The 18,984-nt window shown below is 43.4% G+C and overlaps 1 protein-coding gene across 2 annotated transcripts in view; it reads right to left on the bottom strand.

Moving 5' to 3' along the window:
* Window positions 1-18,984, bottom strand: part of CACNA1S (calcium voltage-gated channel subunit alpha1 S) — a 548,608-nt gene that overhangs the window by 367,638 nt on the left and 161,986 nt on the right. For both annotated transcript variants that reach the window (XM_086923168.1, XM_086923169.1), the window contains exons 4-5: window positions 12,616-12,758; window positions 11,285-11,437 (exon numbers count right to left, since the gene is read on the bottom strand). In XM_086923168.1, coding sequence (XP_086779294.1) covers window positions 11,285-11,437; window positions 12,616-12,758 — 296 coding nt within the window. The remainder of the gene's footprint in view (window positions 1-11,284; window positions 11,438-12,615; window positions 12,759-18,984) is intronic.

Below are 18,984 nucleotides of genomic sequence, written 5' to 3'. Positions count from 1 at the left end.
CGAAGAGGCTGAAATGCCAGAAACCGGTCCCCGGTAGCTTGTTTCCTTCCCAGTGTAAGAATTGGCTTTTGTAGTTTGGTTTGCCCTGTTCCCATCATGCACTGGGACAGGAACAGACTAATTTGCATACAGTCAGGTTCTGAAACTGGGATGGTGCAGTGAGCTAAAAAACGGTGTTGGATCTAGCCCTGATCTCTTGACTGGGTGAGAGTATTCTGTTTAATTCAGAGACTCTGTCCCTCACCACCCCTTGTTGTATATATTTTTGTCCACCCTAAGCGTGGAAGGGTATACTCAGATGTGAGTCCCTTGCTCATTGCACCATCAGGATTCAAGCAAGCCGGGCCGAAGAGGCTGAAATGCCAGAAACCGGTCCCCGGTAGCTTGTTTCCTTCCCAGTGTAAGAATTGGCTTTTGTAGTTTGGTTTGCCCTGTTCCCATCATGCACTGGGACAGGAACAGACTAATTTGCATACAGTCAGGTTCTGAAACTGGGATGGTGCAGTGAGCTAAAAAACGGTGTTGGATCTAGCCCTGATCTCTTGACTGGGTGAGAGTATTCTGTTTAATTCAGAGACTCTGTCCCTCACCACCCCTTGTTGTATATATAGAAAATTGCTGGAAGCACAGAATGTGGCAACAGGTGCTTTTTAAAGGAAAATACACTTGCATCAGGCGCCCCCCCCTCCCCCCCCCCCCCCAAGTCAGCACCCGGTGCGGTGGCACTGATTGCACCGCCCTAGAGCTGGCCCTGATTCAATGTGCATGAGAGCATGTCTGGGTTGCATTTTGGAGTTTGACTTATTTCATGATGATTATGCTTGTTGCATTATGATATGGCTGGATAAACATAGCTCAACATTATTGCTCTTCAACATCCCCATTGCGATTTTAGGCTGCTTGAAGTGTAGCCTTGATGGCCCAAGGGGACAATGGTCTTTGGGAGGATTATGAAGTATAGCCTGCTTTCAACTCTTGTCCTTGTGTTTATACTCCATGGTTCGGTTAAAAAGTTTGAATCTATGTTTATCAGTATGATAGCATGTATATCATTTAAAGTTGTGTGCACCTGAGTCCCGCACGCTATTCGCCTTCTGGCCCCCCTATTTTTTATACTTGAAGGGCCATATGTACAATAAGTGTTGGCAATGCCAATAGGTCTCACCTATGCAAGAGCTATTGGCTTTGCCAATAAGTTTTAGCAATGTTGTACACCAGAATGGCTGCTTTCAGCATGGCTAACAGTTAGTAGGATAAAGGAGAGTGGAGTGTTGTAAACTGGAGTAGAGTGGGGTGTTATGGAGTGACAGAGTGGCATAGAGTGGTGTACAGTACAGTTGAGTGCCATGGAGAGCAGAGGAGGGAAAGGGAGTGTCATGGAGTAGCATACAGTGTTGTGGAGTGTCGTGGAGGGAGTAGACTGTTGCAGAGTGGAATGGCATAGAGTTGAGTACAGTTCCAGAATTGAGTAGAGTGTCATACAGTGGAGTGGCATAGAGTGTCAAGTAGTGCATAGCTGCCAAGGTTCCACTTTGCTATGTATGACATTTTCATAATTTCAGAGTACTCATGAGTGACATGTCATCGAATATGATTGGCACTTTCTCATGAGCAAAATCAAGCAATGAAGATGAGGGAAACATAAGTATCAGAAATTACCCCCATTTGAGAAACGAGAAAGCATCAGTAATGGAAGGGCACTAGCCAGAGACAGACTGCTTGACTGCAGTTCTCAGCAATAGACAACATAGCAGCAAAGTTTTCAGTTGGCTGACGTGTGACATTTTCATGATTTTAGCATGTTTTTGTGTGACATTTCAAGCCTTAATGTGTGACACATTGAGAGACACTTTATCTGAAGTGGAACAAAGCAGTTATGTTCCTGTAAAGTTATAAAATGAAAGAATGAGCAATTGTTGACCTGCATTGTGTAGCTTGGATACATCAACACCATAATAAGATAATAGGAAGAGCCCTGCTACACCTCCCTCACACAGTCCTACAAAGCTATACACAACACGCATTCATGCAACACTGTGCAAATCCTATTGCATTATTGATAGTTGTTTTAAGTGCTCTTACCAGCACAGAGTACCTTTTCTGAAAATTACAAGATCCTGAGGTAAATAAAAAAAGAAACTGGGCTGTGTTTGTGACCTGAAGGTAGATGGACAGGAGAACGAGGCCACTATAAAACTATTGTCATTTGCTGCTTTATAGGAAACAAGGGCACTGATACTTTAAACGTCCATGCCATGAATAGAACATGAGCTGGGAAAGCATTTTATACTGTACTGGTTTTTAAAATCATGAGTCAGATAAAAAAAAAAAAATACAAACGCACCAAAGTCAAAGTGAAATCTTTCATTTTTCTCTGTAGTTTATTGCACAAACTCGACCTGAAGGTATTGTAGCGGTTTGCATGTGCTGCAGTTAAATTACACAAAGTTACATTCTTTTGTTTTTCTTTTCATTTGTGATTCTGGATTTGTCCAGAATCACAGTAACTTGAACCGACGCTGACACTAAAACCTGTTTCCCCAGTTCTAATGTCAGCATCCTCTCTTATATTTTACTAGTAGAAACACTTGGAGGTATAGTGATTGGATCTCCGAGGGAAAATAGCTTGCATTTCCAATGAACATTTCCATTCATATATTCACTGCATCAAACAACAGGGGTGACCAAAATGCAGGTTTTAGGAACACAATTTTTCTTACTTCAATTGCTGTCCCATGAGGTTAACTACTAATGTTGGCCCATAGGTGATCATCCAGTACAATGGGTGGCCAGTGGTTGTTATAGCACTAACAACGTAGCTGTCCCTTCCATCATACCAAAGACTGATGCGGATTCTGGCTTCACACTCTGTGTGGGCCAGTGGTGTAGAGTGCAGTAGAGTGAATTGGTGCAGGGCTGTATTGTATGGGCATAGATTGCACGTGCATGGAGTGAACAATTGTGTTGTGTGCTAAAAAAAATAATATTGCACAGCAGACCCCAGTAGCCAGCATGATTGTCACATAAATACTCTCACTTTGAAGTCAGAAAAAGAGAAATAAACACCAAGCTCCCTGGAAGATAAGGCATGACAATTGAAACTGTATCTTTGAATGCACAGCAAATGTGACAAGATAAGAACAAGATTTAAAGGCCTGTTTACAGAAAGCGAGTTTGTGGTAAGAAGATTTGGGCAACGGGAGGGACAAACTCGAGCTGGACAGCTTAAAGCAAATAAAGCCTGCAAGTAGAGAGCCAGAAAATGTGAGTCACAAAGCCAATGGTAAGCAATGGGTGGAATGCATTCCTAGGTCAACTTTCTGAATGTCTCCAAGATGTGTTTAGCAAACCAGACAGGTCTGCTGTCTGTTAGGCTGTGACCTAAAAATCTAGAGTTGCAATTTCCGAATCGTAATTCTAACCAAATTGCAGTTAGGAAATTGCAATTCCTAACTGTGTAACTAATTCAAACAGTGTACTTTTTCTTACATCAGGAAATTGCAATTCCTGATGTAAGAAAAAGTACACTGTTTGAATAGCGATTACTAGGGTTGCAAATTGAATAACCTCATGAATATTAATGAGATAGGTCATAGTGTGCAACCCATTAGGAAATGCAGCCATCACAAGGACCATCATGTTTGTGATTGCTTTTAAATAAAGTAACCTTTTTTAAATTATTTTTTAAAGCAGCCTGTTTTCCTTAACCCCTTCAGCGCTGGTGACAAAGCCAGCTCGTCATGGGCGTTACCTGCGCTACGCGGATGACGAGCTGGCTTTGTCACAAACCATGCATTTTTGAAATCCCAGCGCACAGCGGGAAAACGCGGTAGCGCGGTAGAAGTTAAACGAAATTAGGATGAGCTTAAAAAACAGAAAATCAGATTCATTTTTTTAGGAGCAGGCAGTGGTCCGTGGGGGGCCCCTTCCCATTTGCAAATGGTTACCATGTCCATTGAGGTGGCAGTAAAAATATGTTTTGCAGTTGTAATTTGGTCTCAAGACATTCATACATACCACTGCAATTCTGTATTTTGAGGGGATGCCCCAAAAAACGCACCTTTCAAATCCTGAATTGTTAAACACAAATTGTTATTCAGTAACATGTTACTGAATCACACATTGTGCTTTGTACATATGAAAATGCATTTTGGCGGTCATAAACGCTGACCGCAAAAATGCTTTGTACATATGACCCTTAGTTTTGCATATTTATCTGTATTGAGAGACTAGACTACACTTGTTTTATGTCCTGTTATCACTTCTTAGTGAGGCTTCACATGAGGGCCTTGTTACCCCGGTTCCCAGTAACAAGGCTGCTTGTCACAGATATCTAATTTCTATGTGTTGGTTACACTCAGAAAATATTTCCATGAGAGGGCAAGTCTTGCAACCTACTCTGACATCTAATCTGATTGTCTGTCATCTAGTCACTTTGAATGAAGGAGGGTTCTAGATGTTTTCTCTCTCCTCCCATGAATGGCAAAGTCATTGCCGAAATGGTAACATTAAAAACCTGTTCATAAAAGTTATTCTGTAACATTATTAGTAAAATACTATAATCACTGAAGTGATTTACAATGATACTATACGTCAGCAAAACGTTTAAACTATCCCCATGAGATAATGGCATTTAGATGGCCTGGTAATGTCATTCAGGTGATTCTGGTAAATTAACAGGTGGGGAACACTTGATTTGCCCCTAATTATTGTTACCTCCTTGTCTCAGTCCTTACAACAGGTATAAGGGCAGGTGTGATTGTCGCAATTTAATTGTTGAATCTGTGTCTAAACTTCTGACTGAATTGGTTTGAAACAATTTTTTAAATAAATATTTCTAAATACTGTTGATTACAATTGCTTAAACACTGCTATTGAAACTGTGTATTCGTTTTTCAAAATACTGTGGGGGTTTAAAATAATTAGATTAAAAGATGAAAGCACAGCTGTAAACTCTGAATAATTTGATCTAAAGGCGCCATTTTGTCCTTCCACCACATTGCCATTTCAGGCTGCCATTTTGATCATGCGTGCTCTACCTTATGTAACCATGTGGGGGAGGTCATTCATCCTTGGGGGCAGCATAAAACTCAAGCTGTGGCGCGAACGCACTGGCTGGTGTAAGAGTCGGTGTGATTATCGCAACATAATTGTTGAATCTGTGTCTAAACATTTGCCTGGTTAAAAATTGGATTGGTTTCAAACAATTTTTAAATGAATATTTATCTACACTGTTGATTGCAATTGCTTGAACACTAAAATTGAAACTTTGAATTGATTTTTAAAAATACTGAGGGGGCTTAAAAAAATTTAGATTGAAAGTGAATGCACTAGCTCGCTGTGAAAGATTGTTTTTTCAGTGCTGTAAGCTCAGAATAATGTTATCTTTGGGTATTATTTGTCCTCCCACCACATTGCCATTTCAGGCCTCAATTTTGACCATGGGCATCTATTGTTTGTGGCCAGGAGTGGCGGTCATTCAGCCTTGGGGTGGGGTGGGCATAAAATGCAGACTGTGGCATGGACTTGCAGGAGGTGCACCACTGCCGCGACAAAGGCAACCCATCTGGACAAGTCAATGTCTGGCTCACATCCAACACGAGCCATGCTGCTCAACTGGTGAGAGATGGGACTGGGGTTGCCCCTACTACAACTGCTAATATCAACCTGCCTGACATCGGGACCATGATGGAGGGCATTGCTACTCAAGGCCATCTCATAAATACTAGATTCCTTGTCAAACATAAGTTTGAAATATGGTCGCTGCTATCAGACCATGAATGGGACCATGAATGGACCATGAATGGAACCTAATATTTATCACAAAGACGGATTAATCCTGCTGCACTTTCCTAGCTGGGATTTTTCACATTACATTCTCAATGATGGTAAGTAGACTTGAGGACTCATCGTTTCAGTTAAAATCTCTGAGATCTTCTCCTTTTTGGGTGTCCTGGTTTATAGACCCCTTGGAAAACTGGGTAACTTCCTCAACAAATTATGCTAACCTCACAGTCTTGGGGGACTTTAACATTCAAATAGATGCCATCAGTGACACAGCAGGTCAAGCTTTAATAACTACATTGAAGGACTTGAATATACCCCCAAGATCAATGGTCTCTACGCTTACCGGGGGTCACCAATTGGACATCATATTTTCCAACTGTGAATCGCTACTCTTTCCGTTTTGCCATTGATCTGGTCAGACCATGCACTGATCCCATTTACTTTTGGCTTTCAGGGTCCTAGTAGCTGGCATCAGGCAGGAGAAGATAAAACAAGGTCCTGGCACAAAATCACGGAAACCACTTTTGGATAGGATTTTGACTCTCGTATGATAGTGACTGAGTTTACTGAGGTAGGTGTGGATACACTTAAAAACATTGTGGGGGCATTAGATAGGATTGCGCCCTTTAAAATGTCCTCAGAGAAATGTGCGAATCCATCTGCTGCACAGTACACTAAAGAGCTAAGGTAGTACATGCGCAAATGTAAAAGGCTCAAAAGAACCTGGAGGACTAATTACAATGTGGATGACAACGCCCCATACTAGGCCACCCTATTCAGGAACAATCCTGTCCTCACTGGCAGAAAAGATTTCTCTGGACCTATCCAAAGCTTCTAATGATCCCAAGGTGACCTTTAAAATAGTAAAAACTTCCTTGGATCCTAGTGCCTATCTGCAACATACCCCTCCTTCTTGGGTGCTATGTGGCTCTCTGGAAGTCTTCTTTTCCGATAAGATCCAGAGAACACTTACAGGCAATTTAAACAGGTCTCTGAGTCCAAAAAGCCAGCGACAGTAGAAGTCTGCCCATAAATATTGCTTGCCATCTTTCATTCATCTTACTTTGGACAAACCAGGGCAGCTCTTGGTCCGGTGCAACTCAGGTTCGCCTTTTGAATCAATGTCCAGCCCAGGTTTAAAAACCTTGGGGCTGGGGATTATTCTGATTGCTACGGAGGTACTAAGCAGTTCTCTGGCTTTGGCCTTTGTGCCTACCGGACTGAAGAAGGCACAGGTAGTCCCACGGCTAAAGAAAGTTGGGGCAGACCCATCAGACTCTTCTAACTTATTTAGTTATAAATCCCTATTCAGTGTATACATAAAACTATAAAAGTTCAAGATAAAAAGTACAGGTAACATTTTACCCTTTAACATTTAACAATTAAAAAAGAAAAAACAGAATCACATATCTCAGTACCCACACCTAATGACTGGGATAATAATTAGAGTGTAGTGACACAGGCTAAGTAAACCTACAAATAGACCCTTCTAACTATAGGCCCATTTCCCTGCTTCCAGCGCTTTCTACAACTCTGGAAAAAGAGGTAAATAGTCAGCTTTTTGCAGTAGAATGATGTGTTACATTCTACACAGCCTGGTTTCAAGTCAGGCTTCGGGACTGAGGTGACTCTTCTGGAGATCACGGATTTCATCCTGAACCTTGACCAGGGCAATAAAGCACTAGTGGTATTATTAGATCTCTTGACAAGTGTCTTTCCAGATTCTTTTGAATCATCTGAAGGCCATAGGAATGAGAGTTCTGGCATGGCACTGGTCAAGGTCCTTTTTGGCTGATAGATAACAAGCTGTCCGGCTGACTCCTTTCCTCTCTTTCTACTGGCAGTTGGTACATGGTGTTCCGCAAGGCTCAGCTCTGAGTCCATCATTGTTTAACATCTAAGTGTCCCCACTGGTGGAAGTGGTGGAAACATGGGACTTCACTGTTGTTCCCTACACGCACAACATCCTCAAATCAGATAAAAAATCCAGGGTTTCCTCAATAGAGTAGCAGAATGGATGAAGAAGAGTGGTCTCAAACGTAATGTGGAGAAATCTGAGATACTCTTTTTGGAAACTCCCTCCCCAAGGACTTATAAAACTGGTGGCCTTCAGAACTTGGCAATCCCTGGCCCCTTTCACAGTAGTAATGAACCTAGGGCCCTATAAAGCAAATAGCACACTTTCCCTGTTTGTGCCCGGCGCATCTTATAACAGGTGTGCCTGACACAAACAGGAAAACTGCTCCCAATTACATGGAATGTGCTGCCCTAGAGCAGCTGCGAATGGGTGTTGCCCTGGGGGCAGCGCATGCAGGTGAAATATGGAGCCCCTTTAAAGCAGCCGCTCCTTGTCTCACTGTTCAGGCGGCAACCCACCTGCACTTTTAAAGGTGATTTGGGATCCCCTTGCAGGCGGGTGCAGTGAGTGACTACAATCAGGGGGCGCACTGATAGTGTACCATCTTTTAAGTGGCACACTGTCAGTGCACCTCCTGACAGCTTATTTGCCTCTGCAGCTGCATCTATAATATGTGGTGGGCACTGAGGCAACAGAATTCCCTCATTTACCTGGAGCCATGCCCCCATGCAAATGAAGGAACACCCTCTGAAGATAGCGCTTGCTCTTTATGTGAGCCAGAGCTATCAATATCACAGAAGGGATTGCACAAGCGTCAGTGGCTCCTTCTGTAATACTAAAGTGCCCTAGGGGCACAAAGCAGGTACAAACGCCCAGTGCACCCCCGGGGCACTTCCATAATACAGGCTGTGGAAGTCAAGCTCGAACTAGGCTTGTCCTTTGAAATACAGATTCAGGAAGTGGTAGGCACATGCTTACTCATGATGACATCATTAAGATCTTTCTTAAAATATCACATGAAGGACTCCAGGAAGACCATTGTACATGCTCTGGTTACATCCAGGTTGGATTATTCGAGTGCTCTTTACCTGGGGGCTCCAGCTACATTGACCAACAGATTGCAGAGGGTTCAGAATGTTGCAGCAAGGCTCATTGTCAATCTGCCATGCAGACACTCACTGAGCCAACATTGAGGAACCTACACTGGCTCCCAGTCGAGAAGAGAATTCTTTATAAGTCCCCGCTTATTACCTCCATGAACGTTTTGAGGGATACCCCCCCACATGCACTGCGCTCAACCACTTTAGGACTTCTACAAATTCCCAAGATCAGCAGGGTCGGGAAGGGTGGTCAATTCTTCACCTTCCTGGTGGGCGGGGCTTGGAGCACCTTGCTGCCTTCCCAAAGACAGGCTCCCACTGTGGACATATTTATGGAAACACATATTTAAAATTGTTAAGCCTCTTGCTCTCTTCACAGCTCACAGTGCCGGGATGCTCCTAAGGAAGCAGCTGTAGCGCTATGCAAAACTGTTTTATTCATTCATTCACACACTATACCTCAAGGATGTGTACTGGTATATTCTAAACATGTTTGCTTGCAGATCACTTCCTTTATCATTTGCCGATCTGCTGTTTGATCTGGCTTTAGATCCAGGAATCGTCAGAAAGGTACCTGCATGAGCAGGGCAGCAGAATGTATCCTTTACTTAGACGACTGGCTGATATATAGATATTTTTTTATTTAAGAGTTTTATATAGCGCAAACTAGAGCACCAATTTAGTTAGATGGGCACATTCATTTTTGTTAGGCACAGGGAGATTAAGTAATTTGCCTTGAATCACAGGATGTTGAGCATCGTTGCCGAGACCTGAACCCAGTTCTCCAGCTTTGAGGTACACCACTCTAACAGTAAGGCTACATCATCTTCCCTATATCTGCTTCTTCTTTTTTAACAGGCAGACAAGGATACTTAGCGGGTATAAGAAATTCTTAAAAATGTCCTCCCGTTGAATCAAGAGAAGTCATTTTGGGGTCTATTTCAAGATCTGCAGCCTATTGAGGGGAACGTCAGAACAAACCCAGGCAGAATTATATTACTAGTGAAGGGAGCTCTTTTACAGCAGTCTCTTCTATGTCAAATAATGGTGTCAGAAAAAGTGTCACAGAAACAGCGGTTTCTCCTCCAAGGTCGTTTGGCGGCAACAAAAGCCGTGAGTCAGGCTGCATCTAAAGCTCCTTCTATTCCATGTGTCTCCAGTAGCAGGAAATTACAGATGTTTACATCCGATAATTGACAGACTAAAGAAGGAACTTCTTTAGTGGTTGAATGTGGAAAACCTACCATAAGGTTTCCTGTAGGCCTCCCTGTTGTCAATAACTTGGGATGGAGGGCAGTGATTATAGGAGGTACAGCAATATTGGAACCAAGAGGAATCCTGTCAATTATCAAACTGGAGGGGAAGAACCACAATCCACAGAGCTTTTCTATATTTAGATCACATGTTGATCACCAACTACAGAGGAACAGTGACGTCTTATATCAACAAGCAGGGATAGACGCATTCCTCATCACATAATAGTGTCAATTGTAGGGGTCCCATTTGGAAAACCAGACAGTGCTCTATCTTGCAGGGATGGAGAATATGCATGCAGGTAGATTTAGCAGAATTCTCACTTCCTCAGGCCGTTGTCATCTGCAGCCCAATGTGTTTCAACAGAGAGGTGGAGCTTTACAAACAATGTACTGGCAAGAGACACCTGTGCACTGGAAGACGCTGTTCTTGTGTAAGACACTGACCCATACAGAGGGATTAAAAGGCCATGAAAGAAACAATCTTGATGGGAAACACTAAGATATGTCTTGGTATCTGAATGTCTTCCTGCCAGCATCATCCTGCTTACTGGAAGAAAGTGACTTTGATGAGTGACACTAATCTGTGCCTTGTTAGTAGCTTATCTTGGTTTGACCTCATGTTTAACCTTGAGTAGAATAACCTCGTGTATGACACTCACCTGTGTCCTTGTAGGAGCAGATATTGAACTCACTTGTGCTCTAGAAAATGCAGGTATTTGTGAAGGTCCTACATGTGCACAAAAAGAAACCGATCTTGCTGCAAGGAGCTCCCCTGTGACCTGGAGGTGGAAGGCTTTAGTGTGCAATATGTACCTGTTGCCAGTAAGGTGCAGATTTTGTGAGAGCGTCAGGTAAGTCCTGGAAGAAGATTACCTTGACATGTGACACTCACCAGTGCTGAGGCCGAAGCTTAGCATGGTGAGTCAACTGTAAGTAATACTGTACATTGAACATCTTTGCCCTAGTAGTATCAGTGCTCTGGCTGTCAAAAGCCTTGGTCAGCGACTCCTATCTGTGCCCTGGTAGAAGCAGGTCTTGGTGTATCGAACGTACCAGGTTGAGAGTAATAATGTACATTGAACTTCTTTTCTTTGAATTAACACTCCGAAGTGCCCTGGCGATGGAAGTCCTTGGTCTGCGACACTTATTTCTGCTATGGTAAAAGCAGGCCTTAGTGAATTGCATGTACCAGTTTGATAGCAAAAATATAAGTTAAACCTCTTTCCCATGTAGCACCACTTCAATGTGCCCAGGATATTGACGTCCTCGTGGTCAACACATACCTGTACCTACGTAGTAACAAGTTTTGTGCATCTTCCCAATGAACAGCTCGAGACCCACAATGGCGTAGATGATGATCATAAAAAGGACCAACACACCGATATGTAGTAGAGGAAGCATGGCCTGGATGATGGAGTTTAGGACCACCTGGAGACCTGCAAAGCAAGTTACACATCAATGATATGTTGCCAGTAAACAAAATCATGCCGGCTGCAGACTTCATAAAAGCGCTATACAGTACTTCTGCCCATCCTACCTGGATCCCACAATTCGTCACCTGTGGATTATGCTAGCCTGTACGTCACCTTGCCCTCAACACGTCTGGAGCCCCTCCATGCCACCTGAAGGCATTATATAGGTCACCTGCACTTCCCTCCCTGCACAGCCAGGAGCCCTAGAAATAGGAGCTTCCGGCCCGGAGGTGGGGATTCCGGCCGGTGATGGAGATTTAGCCATGGCCGAAATCTCCACCTCTGGGCCGGAAGCTCCGCCTCCAAGCCGGAAGCTCTGCCTCTGGGCCGGAAGCTCCGCCTCAGTGCCGGAATCTCCGGCCTGAGTGCGGCCGTAAAGTTAGTAGTCGTAAATCCATTCTGTGAATACCAAAAGTAGTAAGTGCATTCTGTGAATACCAAAAGTAGTGAGTGCATTCTGTGAATACCAAAAGTAGTAAGTTTAGGATTTTGTCTTCAGTTAGTTCTGTGAATCGGGCCCCACATCTCCTTTTAGGATTAGGCTGTTTTAGCTGTGTAATAAATATGGTATTTTACATTCTAATCTACTACCCTTGCAAACTCCACCTCAGAATGAAGACGTACAATTTAGAGGTCTATTCATGAAAAAAATATCAGAAAGGTCCGGACGAGATCTCAGACTCTGTTTGCACATATTTTTCAGCATTTTCACTATTTGTCGACATTCCCAGGAATCCTCCTGGGAAGTTCAAGCAACCCACACGCAATCCTGTTCCTGCTGAGCTATGACAGGTGTCAACGTATGGAGAAATTCTTCAATATCTTTAAACATGGATAATACGTTACTATTTCTCTCTCTCTTAAGCTTGTAATCTGGCGTTAGAAGAGGAGAGCACAGTTACAGAAGGCAAGGATGCCGCAAAGGTTGCATTTCCTCCAAACTGTCTTTCATAATCTTAACCAAAGAAACTGCATAACATATATATAGGCTTTGTGGTGAACGAACCTCGTTGGCCCCTAAAGCTTGTATGTGGACATTGCAAGGATGGCTGTAGGGCAAAGCCACAACAATAATATACTGAGGAAAGAGAAGACAATGGTAAACCAGCACAATGCAGTTTTGCAGGACAACCTAGCCTTACTTGGGACGCCGGACACCAGCCGCAGCGGTCTCAGAACTCGGAATGCTCGCAGTGCTTTTACATCAAAACCGCCTCCTTTTCCAGTCACTTGTGCTCCCACACCGTGCATGCGGTTGATTTGCTCCAGGACTACAGTGAAAAGTCTGCAAAAGAGGGAAATAGAGGCAAATAATGAAATTATTAGGAAAACATAGGTGTAAAAATTAGTAATAGGATCTGAAAGACAAACACTGACATGAAAAGTTCATACTGGCCCCATGTTGAGAACTCGCAGGAAGTATAGCCACCTGGCTCCACATCATTGAGATCATTCTGAGACCCATGGCATCAATTTGAAGGAGATATATGCCTGACACCAAGATGAAGAATGTCCTGTTTCACATTGTGAGAACATATCTAGCTGATACCCAAACAAACATTGTTAGACCTGGCATCCTTGGTGTGGGTTTCCTGTATTTTTGCCTTTACCTCTTGTTAATTTGCTGTGAGTCGGACTTCATTTTTGCTGGTCTAGATGCTTTGGTCACTTTGCCACTGTTGTTCAGTGCCAAAGTGCAAGTCCTCCCTGTAGATTTGTATAATGGCTTGGTGATTCCATGATTGTCATATTTGATTTACTAGTCAGTCCCTAGTACAGTGCACTGTGTGTGCTCAAGGCCTATAAATCAGATGCTGCTAGTGGGCCTGCAACACTGATTGTGCCACCCACAAAAGCAGCTTGTAAATGTAACTCAGACCTGCCACTGCAGTGTCTGTGCGCAGTTTGGTTCATCCATGTCGCTCTGACAGGTGCACCAACTTGCAAGGCCCTAACCTTCCCTTTGCTTACATGTTACTCACCACTATGGTAGGTCCAAAGTACCCCTACAGACAGTGTGAAAGGGTATGTGAAAGGTCCTACATGCCCTGATGTGTGTGGCATGACCTGATAGTGAAATATTGGCAATTACATTTTCCACTATTGGAAAGCTATCGGTCCTATAGGATAGAATGGGGAGTTTGCTTATAACATCTTATAAGCATAATTGCCCATGGGAATAAGATGGGAAAATAAAGTTTGATACGCTTGAACTAAGAATGTTAAAATGCATCTTTTAGTGAGGGTGATTTTTACATTCTGGGTTTGAAAATACCACTTTTAGAAAGTAGGTATTTTCCTGCCTAACCATCCAGTGTGCCTCTACTAGGCTGTGCATTGACTGTCTGGCTTTGGAGTGACATGGGCTGGGGATGTGCATTCTGTTCAGACAGCAACTTGGGGATGTTAGGTGTGGCCTGCCTTTCGAGGGTGAATCAGGGCTGGGCTGAATGGACCTGGGCTGCATTCAGAGTAGGGGGAGGAGATTTCTTTCACACCTGAATGGGCTTGGTCTGCCTTAGACAGTGCTGTCTCTACCTCCTGCCAGGAAGCTGCACCAAAGAGGACAGAACTGGTTTTGGCGGGGCAAAGAGCTTCTCTGCCACGGAGAACAAAGGATCTTGTATTATAAGAAGAGGGGCCCAGACCCCAGAATTTTGAATCACTTCTGGGAATCATGAGGAACCTTTGCCGAGGAGAGGAGCTGGAGAAACTGAGGAGGAATACTGCCCCTGTGCTGTTTGCTGTCTGGGGTTGGGCTGCAATTGCTACTTTCTGCCAAGGAAAGGAGAAAGACTTTGCTGTGTCCCCTGCTTGAGGATGATCTCCAAGGACTTGATATAGAGCTTGCCTCCCGTTCTGAAGTCTCTGGGACTCAAAGACTTCACCCCAGCTCCCCTGCACTCCTTTGCAGGGAGTTCTGACCTTCTGAGAGGTGCCTTCCAGTGTTCTGGACCTCTGGAGTTTGTTTTAGGACTGGAAACTTCAAGAACTGCGACACAGGACCTGCTCACGTCTGAAGTGTCTACTGTGCAATGAATCCTGTGCACTGATCTCCAGCACCGATTCTGACGTAGGCCCTGTTGTGGAAGAACCAATGCATCGAAGGGACGTGGCGGAAATCATTGCAGATCATCCTGGGTCTTCACGCATGACATTATATCAGATTGTCATGCATCGCATCGAAGCATCAAGTCTGTCGCATCATTGGAGGACGCAGTAAGAAACCGACGCATCACCTCTCCACACAGTATGAAACCGACACATCACCTCCTCTTTGGTAAGGAACTGATGCAACACCTTCCCTGGACAGCAGTAAGGAACAGATGCATCAGCTCCCCCGGAGCAAGGAACCAACGCATCACCTTCCCTGAGTGTAAGGAACCAACGCATCACCTTTCCTACAACCCTTTTTGCTTGCATTTTTCGACGCATCCAAGGTACTCTGTGTAAAACTGTTGCATCCAACATTTTCTTGGCACAGAACTGTTTCTACCTTTTAAGGATCATATTTTTAGTACTGTATTGAGGATTTTTGTCGTTTTGGTTTAGATAAAGATTACCTATTTTTCTAAACTGGTGTGGTGCATGTCTGTGGTGTTTTCACTGTATTACTGAATGTTTTCACAAATGCTTTACACACTGTCTCTGAGACAAGCCTGTCTGCTCATGCCAAGCTACCAAGGGGGTGAGCAGGGGTTATTTTGGATATATATCCCCTTACCCTGACTAGGAAGAAGGGTCCCTACTTGGACAAAGATATCTACCTCTGCCAACTAGAGACCCCTATTTCTAACAGACATCCTTTCATGTTTTAACTTTGAGTCCTTGAAGGCCAAGTTACTACCTTGCAGATAGTCTGAATCTGGGCCCTTCTTAAAAAAGCTTAAGGAGCCAACATAACCCCAGTAGACTGAATAAATAAGCACTCTTCAGCTTCCTCGCAACAAAGGCAAACCATCAAAGACAGACACTTTGATATTGTCTGTCTCATGTGCCCTATGCCCAATAACCTAAAGTTAAGCATTAAATAATATTTTTATTTTGCATTGCGCAAAGTACATGATACATTCTCGTGGTTCTTTCAATGTGATCTTGGGCCAGATACATGTGAAACCACACGGAGGTGAAGAAGTTTAGTCCTGTAGACAAACAATAGCACAAGGTCATGGTTTTGAGGGAGCTGTATGTAGTAGCTCCTGAAGTTGGAGAAATAAGACAAGGCAGGCTCAAGTGCCAGGTAAGAGTAGTTTATTCTTGGTCGTCCGCTCTCAACACTGAGAATCCAACATTCTAACCTGAGCTCCCGGGAATACTATGGGACAGAGAAGAGGAGGGGTGGAAGGAAGGTACCAAGAAGAGGACAGGATTACAACACTGTACAGTCTTCATTTTGGGTATTAGGACCTTAAAGACTGGGAGGCTGTTGCTTTGGAGGTCATGTCTACTGATATTTAGTATTGCAAATTAACAGGAGTGGTCAGTGCAGGTAAGCGCAGTGGGGGGTTGAGGGGGGTTAACAGATGACAATGAGGTAAAGTGAAATAAAAAAAAGAAAACCACTTACCTTGCACTCTCCGCATTGCCGACTTTGTGATGCAGAATGCGCTAGGTAAGTGGTTTTCTTTTCTTTTAATTTAAATTTACCTTGTCGTCATTTGTCAACTCCACCCTCCACCCCACCCCATCACTCTTACCTGCACGGGCTGCTCCTGCAAATTATAAGGGAAAATGGTCCAGTTGCTTGACGTTAAAGTTAGGGGAGTTCTGCTCCTTTGCTGTAACAGGCAAAGGTTTATGTTTCCTTTTGGCAAAGAGATAGGCAGGGGTAGCTCATTATTGGGAGTATCGGACTTCCGCCTCCACCTTCCATATTTTTCAGTGCAAAATGAGTGTCTTATAGGCTATGTGAGGGTCGGCCCGACAGGCACTCGCCATGTCAGGGTCAGGCAGCCAGATGCTTTTCATGCACTGAAACCCACATGCCACCCAGTCAAGCTTTGCTGGCCTGAAGATCTCACAGCTCTGGCTGCAGTGACCTCATCACCCTGGGAAAACGCTATGACGATCCTTCCTTGGTGACACATAGCAATGGCACCAAACAAAAAAGTCTTGGGTTCATTAGGTTTAAGCAGTTAAGTGCATCGGGCTGACTGTCAATCAGAAAAGCCTCACACCTTTTTCTAATTTGTTACAGTGTTGTAAGGCCAGCAAGACTCAATGGCCCCGGCCCAGCCTCTGACAAACTGGGAAATTCCCCCTTTGGTTGGATGATGCTTCACGATGTTGATTAATGATAGATGGCAACAGAATCTTCTGGTAATATAAAGCACGTTTTAGACATTGGTGCCTTACAAAGGCCAGGCTTTCTTTGTTGGTGCTTCCTTCTCCTTTAAGCCCCCAACCAGTCAGCTCTCCTATCCCGATGAGCCTCAAATGCACTAATTTGGGCCTGCAGCCCCCTACTCGCCTCTCACAGCACCCAGTCTCCTAATCCCTCCTTGGACATCATGACTCCTTGTCCCGCATTTGCTCCTCCCACCACCCGGTATGCATTCTACGCGAAGCAGAGCCCCTGTCACTGCTGCAGTCTACCAGGTAAAAGGGTCATTTAATATTTTGCTACGTGTGTATTTATGAATAGGTATTGTGTGTTTCAATTGACATGGACTTGCACAATATGCCACAAATATTGGTCTAGGACAATTAAGACGTTGGCTGAAGTACTACAGATCCCGTCATATTCTCCCCGAAATAAGTATTAACGATGATGGATGAAGAAGGCACTTGACGGGGACTTGCCAAATACTCAAAAAATATTGGTCTATGATAGTTAGGACGTTGGCTGAAGTTCTACAGGTCCCTGTCACTTTGGCCCACATGCATCAATAAGGCCATTTGTGATTCCTTATTAGCGAAAAATAAGGATTCGCTAATAAGGAATAGCAAAAGGCTATGCATGAAGAAATCGGATCACTGACAGAACATCGACAGACAAAATATCGAGAGGACAAAATATCGAGGTCAAAATATCGACTGCAAAAATACCGACTACCTATCTTCAAACAGGCAAGTACAAAAATATCGACTCCAAAATATCAAGTGTAAAAAATATAGACTGTCAAAATATTGAATTTTTTAAATGTCTTAAAAGTAAATTAAAAGTAATATAATAATAAATTAAATTAATTTAAACATATTTAAAATACTTAAATGTAAAATTGAGAAATATATTAATGTAACTTAAAAAAAAAATTTAAGACATATATATATATACATATTATTTACAAAACATATACAATGTTTTTACCGTAGGATAGCGAAAGGGTTATATTTACTGTTCCAACTCCAGAGAGTGCAACAGTAGGGAAAGCATTGGATAGCGTAGGGGTAAAAAATACTATTCCCACTCCAGAGAGTGAAGCAGTAGGAAAAGCGTTGGATAGCGTAGGGGTAAAAATTACTATTCCCACTCCAGAGAGTTGAACAGTAGGTAAAGTGTTGGATAGCGTAGGTGTAAAAATTACTATTCCCACTCCAGAGAGTGCAACAGTAGGGAAAGCGTTGGATAGCGTAGGGTTTAAAATTACTATTCCAACTCCAGTGAGTGCAACAGTAGGGAAAGCGTTGGATAGCGTAGGGGTAAAAATTACTATTCCAACTCCAGAGAGTGCAACTGTAGGGAAAGCGTTGGATAGCGTAGGGGTAAAAATTACTATTCCCACTCTAGAGAGTGCAACAGTAGGGAAAGCGTTGGATAGCGTAGGGGTAAAAATTACTATTCTCACTCCAGAGAGTGCAACAGTAGGGAAAGCGTTGGATAGCGTAGAGGCAAGAATTACTATTCCCACTCCAGAGAGTGCAAAAGTAGGGAAAGCATTGGATAGCGTAGGGGTAAAAATTACTATTCCCACTCCAGCGAGTGCAACAGTAGGGAAAACATTGGATAGCGTAGGGGTAAAAATTACTATTACCACTCCAGAGAGTGCAACAGTAGGGAAAGCGTTGGATAGCGTAGAGGTAAAAATTACTATTCCCACTCCAGTGAGTGCAACAGTAGGGAAAGCGTTGGATAGCATAGTGGTTTAAATTACTATTCCAACTCCAGTGAGTGTAACAGTAGTGTAAGCGTTGGATAGTGTAGGAGTAAAAATTACTATTCCAACTCCAGTGAGTGCAACAGTAGGGAAAGCGTTGGATAGCGTAGAGGTAAAAATTACTATTCCCACTCCAGAGAGTGCAAAAGTAGGGAAAGCGTTGGATAGCGTAGGGGTAAAAATTACTATTCCCACTCCAGCGAGTGCAACAGTAGGGAAAACATTGGATAGCATAGGGGTAAAAATTACTATTACCACTCCAGAGAGTGCAACAGTAGGGAAAGCGTTGGATAGCGTAGGGGTAAAAATTACTATTCCCACTCCAGTGAGTGCAACAGTAGGGAAAGCGTTGGATAGCGTAGGGTTAAAATTTACTATTCCCACTCCAGTGAGTGCAACAGTAGGGAAAGCGTT

The sequence above is a fragment of the Lissotriton vulgaris genome, chromosome 5, assembly GCF_964263255.1.
Source record: "Lissotriton vulgaris chromosome 5, aLisVul1.2, whole genome shotgun sequence".
Lineage (NCBI taxonomy): Eukaryota > Metazoa > Chordata > Amphibia > Caudata > Salamandridae > Lissotriton > Lissotriton vulgaris.
This window is presented reverse-complemented; position numbering and strand designations above follow the sequence as displayed.